The following is a 6,263-nucleotide window of genomic DNA, read 5'->3' on the forward strand; positions in this document are numbered from 1 at the left end:
TCATTGTTGTTTGGCGGGCCCGGGCTGGGGATTCGAACCCGCCACCTTAGGTGTATGTGGCTGGCGCCTTAGCCGCTTGAGCCACAGGCGCCAAGCCCTTATCAGGCATTCTTAATGAGCTATATATCCCTACTAAAGTGTAGTAACAGTAGAAAATAACAGAAACTGAGGTAAAAAGGAAAGGGAATACAAATAAAAACTAAATTCTCGTTTTCTTATATGCAACCTAAATGCATAATTAAAGTTTTTAACTTTTGACTGAGCATTTATATCCCCCACATTCAGAGAAAGCAAAAGGAAATCCTTCTGCTATGGTAATACAGCATCTTCCTTTCTTTTTTCAGTGACCATGCAGCAGGTGGCCAGAACAGTGGCTAAAGTGGAGCTCTCAGACCACGTGTGTGATGTGGTATTTGCACTGTTCGACTGTGATGGTGAGTGGGGCCCTGCGGAGTCAGGAGGGAAAACTGAGCCTCACCTGCCCTTAGGGATGTTGTTTATAATGGGGCCTGGCAAACAGCACAGTGTGTTAGCCTATAACCTCTTCAAGCTACCCTCTTCCCACTTGAGTGGCTCAGTCCTCATCATCATAATAATGAGGAATGTAGGCCCTGGCCTTGGTCTGTGTTGTCCATTTCTTCTCGTAATTCCAATTTGCCTGTAGGCCTAAATTAATTTATAGCCATAAGGATCTTAAAAGTGGAAACAAAGCCAGCGTGATGACACTTGCCTGTAATCCCAGCACTGTGGGAGGCTGAGATGGGGGGACTGCTTAAGCTCCGGAGTTCGAGGCTTGTCTGAGCGAGAATGAGACGCTGACTTTTGAAAAACCTAGCTGGGCGCCCTGGTGAGCACCTGTAATCCCAGCAGCTTCGGAGACTGAAGCAGCAGGATGCCCACAGCCTGAGCCTGAGGTTGTAGTGAGCTACGACACCATTGTACTCTGCTCAGGGATAGGGTAGAACTGTGTCTCAACCAAAAAAAAAAAAGTGGAAACAAAAATACTAGACTCATCTTGCTGCTTAGTAGATAAGAAGCTCTCAAATATTTGAGTATCTCTAGAAAGAAGACAGTACTAATGTGTCCACCTTCCCGCCCGTTTCAGGCATTTACAGCCCATGGGTATAACATTCCAGCTTCACAGAATGGTCTTTTGTACCTGTGGCTACTCTGTAGTTTAACCTACTTAAGGACTCTGGTTCTGCTTTTTTAGCTACATTAGCTGATGTAACAACAATGGAAGCTCACTTTTTTTTTTTTTTAAGTGCTTTCTATGAGCCAGAAAGTGAACCTGCTTATATAATCTTCTGATGTTAAGTGTTAACCACATTTTACAGATGAGGAGCAGAGACTCAGAGAGGTTAAGTTAATTTCCCAGGATCACAAAAGTGGGATAGTAGATGGCAAAACCAGAACATGGACCAAAGCTATGCTGCCCCCCTCTATACTACAATCCCTCCCTCTTTTATCTCCCAGCCGGTATTTATCATTTGTCTTCCTCCAGAATTCTAGGCTAATGGCGTTCTTGAGCCAGCTCAAATGCTCCAGCCCTCTTGGTCCCAGCGTAATCAATCACTCTGGGTTTTTTATTCCTTACTTTGGTTCTGTTTTTTTGGTGGTAGTACGTACTATACGTACTGTATCTCTGTGTAGCAGACTTAATTTCCTTATTAAACTGTGAGGTTTTTAAAGGTAGTTACAAGTCCTTTTTACCTTTAGAACATAATAGATGATTATTAACTTGAATTATTTTAAGTTATTAAGTTGGACTTCAATTATTTAAATCTCCAGCCTGTACCCACAAATCAAGGTCCAATTCAAAGGAAGCCTCAGAGCAAGGTTAAGGAGATGCCTCATTCTCAAGCAGGGATGGGTTCATTCTCTAGAGCTGCCCTGTCTACAATATACCATAAGTCACTTGTGGCCATTTAAATTTAAACTAATTAAAATTGAATAAGATCAGAAACTCAAATCTTATCTCTCTAGCCATATTTCAAGTACTCAATAGTCCCATATGGCTGGTGGCTACTGTACTGAATAGCACAGATATAAAACATTTCCCTGCATCATAGAAAGTTCCAGTGAACAGCACTGCTATAGACCTGTTAACCTCCGTATTTTTGTTTTCACTCTAACGACTTTTTTTTTTTTAAGTCAAGGTCTCAGCTCGGCGCCTGTGGCTCAAGTGGCTAAGGCGCCAGCCACATACACCTAAGGTAGCGGGTTCAAATCCAGCCAGGGCCCGCCAAACAACAATGACGGCTGCAACCAAAATATAGCCGGGCATTGTGGCAGGTGCCTGTGGTCCCAACTACTTGGGAGGCTGAGGCAGGAGACTCACTTAAGCCCAGGAGTTGGAGGTTGCTGTGAGCTGTGATGCTACAGCACTCTACCCAGGGGGACAGCTTGAGGCTCTGTCTCAAAAAAAAAAATCAAGGCCTCTGTGGGGCCACCATAGCTCAGTGGTTGGCATGCCGCCGTGCACATCAGGGGCGGCGGGTTTGGACCTTGCCTGGGCCTAATTAAAATAAATAAATATATAAATAAAGACAGGTCTCAGAATGCAATGGCTGAACTCAAAGTCAAATTTTGATTTGGGTTTCCACCACGAAAAGCCCTTATCTATTGTAACAGAGACTATGGCAGCAGTCTCGGGACTCCTGGACTCTAGTTTTACCCTCCAATCCATCCTCACTCAGCCAACCAGAGAAATCAATCCAAAATGGAAACTCCCTCTGCTTCCCGTCTTATGCTGATGCTCAATTGCCTGGGAAAAAAGTGCCATCCCTTTAGCAGGAATACAGACCCTGGGTGCCTGTCTCCTGCCAGCCTCTTTAGTTACTTGCCAGATCCCACCTCTTTTTTCTTTTAAGAGACAAGCTCTTGCTCCGTCACCTGGACCAGAGTGCAGTGGCACAATCATAGCTCACTGTAGCCTCGAGCTCCTGGGCTCAAGGCAGGTCTCCCATCTCAGCCTCTCTGCTTGTACTTGCCCAGCAACCATGCTGCTTCTCGCCTGTGCTCTTGCTTGTGCTACTTCTCCTCCCTGGAAAGCTTCCTCCATCTCACTCCCTTTACTTGGCTGAGTCCTGCTAGTCCTGTGACATTCAACTCAGGAGTCACTTCCAGGAAGCCTTTACTGATCTGTACTTGCGCTACTCCCAGACTGCATTAGATATTCTTCCTCTGTGTCCCCATAACTCTGTTTATCCTATTATAGCACTGGCCACACTTAAAATAATGTCTCTCCCACAACCTGGGGGCATTTCAAGGGACAAAACATAACGCTTGTTTATCTCTTTATTCTAAACACCTGGTACAGGACCTGGCATAATCCTACACTGTCATTCAACTAAACGTGTCACTGAATTGCAGTTACAGACATCAGGAAGGAGCAAACTAGTCAACTCTAAGCCAAGAGAATTAAGTTTGGCTGTGACGTGCTGGGCTTTGGAACCCACATTGTGTATACAATGGAATTTTCTCCATGCCTTTGACCCAAGTCCTCCTCTTAATCCCTTTTGTGTTTGCCTCTTCCTCTAGGCAATGGGGAGCTGAGCAATAAGGAATTTGTTTCCATCATGAAGCAACGGCTGATGAGAGGCCTGGAAAAGCCCAAAGACATGGGCTTCACCCGCCTCATGCAGGCCATGTGGAAATGTGCACAGGAAACCGCCTGGGACTTTGCTCTACCCAAATAGTAACCCAGAACTGTGGGGGGGAGGGGGTGCTCATCACATCCCCTCAAGCTCCTTGATCCCCCTTGAGAGAGCCTCAGCATAGCCCTCCATGCTGCCACTTCTGGAAGTAGTTTTCTCTTCCTCCTGGGAATGACCTCAGGACTCCCCTCTTTACCCTTCCCTTGTCCCAGCATTCTGCTAGGCTCTGATTCTGCCAAGCAGTTATCCTTACTGGTTCTCAAAAACATGAACAAGTCTTGAAAGCTCAGCCATTTGGCATCTCTAACAGGACTATTGCATTGAAGCACCCTATGGATAAAGAAAGCAGGGAACCATCCACACACCTGCCAACCCTGGGAAACATCCAGTTCTTAAATCATGTTTGCTGCAGATTTATATTAACAGGAACATTCCCTGCTTTTCCTCCTGCTGTTATCTTTAAGCTACAAGTTGGATGACTCTCTGGCAGGCAAAAGGAAATCTGCGATGAACAATTATGAAGATGATCTGGACACTCTGAACTGGTGAGAAGCCTGGGCCAGAGGAAGGATCTGTGTCAGTCACTGGCTGACTCTGAGGGCTACTCTAGGAAGACCACATGCTCAGTAGGAACAGAACAAGATTTGTCATCGAAAGTAGTTGCTTCCTGGCTCTCTCCATACCCTTCTTTTCCTCTCGGACTCCCTAAGACGGCTCCAGCATGACTCTGTGCTTAATGAGCAACAGTGACTGAATCCATGTTCCCTGCAAGTGCCATTTCCCTTCCTGGAATGGACCTCTGAGCTGAGCCCTGGCCCAGAGCCCATCTGCCCTCTGTCTTAAGCACTTGTAAAATATCACTTTAATTATAGCAGTTTGCAATAAATACCCCCAAAGTCTCCTGTCTCCTTTAATTTAGGATCCTCTGGGCCCTTTTCATTTACTTCTCTACTGGGTTTAAGATCCTGCTAATAGCAGACCCATTTTCTTCCTTCCAGAGTTTCGTTCTGAGGAAGCACAAGTTTAAGAGCAGACAAAAAGAGAGGCATTTGGAGGTTAGTGGTGGCATTGTCCCCACACAGTTCAGTTAGCATTTCATTCTGGGCCATGGTACACAGTCCTTGCTTATTCATGCCCCACAGTAGGAAACTAAGATGGGGTGGTAGAAGATGTGAGGAATTGTCTGGTGTGGTGGACCTATGTTTAAGGACCATAGCAACCAATGACTGTAGCTTTGCCACTAACTCAGGGTGGCCTGGGCAAGTCCCATCTGTTCCCTCATCTGTACAGTGACAGAGTTGAGCTAAATTATTCCCTCATCTGTACAGTGACAAGAGTTGAGCTAAATGACCTCTAAGGTTTCTTGCAGGTCCAAAAGCCTCTACTTCGGCCCTCCTCCAGAATTCCTGCAGCCTCTAGATCAGTGGTTCTCAACCTTCCTAATGTCATGACCCTTTAATACAGTTCCTCATGTTGTGGTGACCCCCAACCATAAAATTATTTTTGTTGCTACTTCAGAACTATAATTTTGCTACTGTTATGAATTGTAATATAAATATCTGATATACAGGATGTATTTTCATTGTTACAAAGGGGTCGCGACCCACAGGTTGAGAACTGCTGCCCTAGAACATCTAGGTAGTGCTCCCTGGCATGTCCAACAGAACAGAACCACCACCTGAAAGTTCATGAAAGTACTGATAGGGAGAGCTCATCAGCCAGAGAAGAGCAGAGGCCTGGCTCTGCACCTGTGGCTCCACAAGGACGGTACCAACCCCAGCATTTACTCCAGAGCAACTTGACAGCCTCACTTCTAACATCCTTTCCAGATACTAGATTATCTGTCAAAGGAGTTTGCCACCCTCCTACCTTATCTGTCTTCAACCCTTTCCCCTCTTGGAGTATTCCTGGTATCCAAGTGTAGGACTTGCCTTGCACATTGCCCAAGCCTAAAAGCATAAGCAAAATGTGAGCTTTTCTTAAATTTATCCCAGAATCCCCACATCACTTTTTTCCCTGATCCTCCTTTCTCCAGCTTGAAATAGAAGTCGCATTCACAGCCTTTGTGAGACGTTCATTCCCCTATAAGAAGAGATCTATTGATTGGCCTGGGTTCACTGAAGCCAGAAGCTGGAACATGGCAGGAGAGGGTAAGGATCTCACCTGCAACATCCTGAAACCCAGTACAAAGGCACTGTCACAGGTAGATGAGTTCTAAATGAACTCCATCAGCTCCCAGGAGTGCCTGAGGAAGGGAGAGGATGTCCAGGTGCTCAAGAAGATGTGACAGCCACACTTTGGCACAGGGAGTTAACTGTGCAGGTGAGAGGTACAAGCTAAGTCTACCCAGGAAAGGTCAGGATCTCCCAAGGAAGAAATCCTTGGGCTGGGTGACATGTGAGTCGGCTGAGAAAATTTTAGTAGACAGAGTTTAGTTTATGGGTGAGCAGGGGAGCATTTGGGAACACAAGGGTTATTTGTGCTTTGCTTTTTTTTTTTTTCAAATTTTCTCTTCCTTCTACCTATATAGAGTAAACCCTTCCCACCTCCCTCAAAACTCAGCTCAAACTGATCCTTAAAAAGCCTTCCTTGCTTCATCCTCTT

General features: G+C 45.6%; 1 protein-coding gene across 2 annotated transcripts in view; it reads left to right on the top strand.

Moving 5' to 3' along the window:
* MICU1 (mitochondrial calcium uptake 1) overlaps positions 1-4,558 on the top strand; it is a 251,894-nt gene extending 247,336 nt beyond the window's left edge. The window contains exons 12-13 of one of the 2 annotated variants that reach the window (XM_023509529.1): positions 345-434; positions 3,544-4,558. In XM_023509529.1, coding sequence (XP_023365297.1) covers positions 345-434; positions 3,544-3,701 — 248 coding nt within the window. In that variant the 3' untranslated portion in view covers positions 3,702-4,558. The remainder of the gene's footprint in view (positions 1-344; positions 435-3,543) is intronic. The other variant, XM_023509528.1, reaches the window with a different exon arrangement.
* The last annotated feature ends 1,705 nt before the right edge of the window (positions 4,559-6,263 follow it).

The sequence above is a fragment of the Otolemur garnettii genome, unplaced genomic scaffold (genome assembly GCF_000181295.1).
Source record: "Otolemur garnettii isolate 467f Iridium unplaced genomic scaffold, OtoGar3 scaffold00008, whole genome shotgun sequence".
Classification (NCBI taxonomy): Eukaryota; Metazoa; Chordata; class Mammalia; order Primates; family Galagidae; genus Otolemur; species Otolemur garnettii.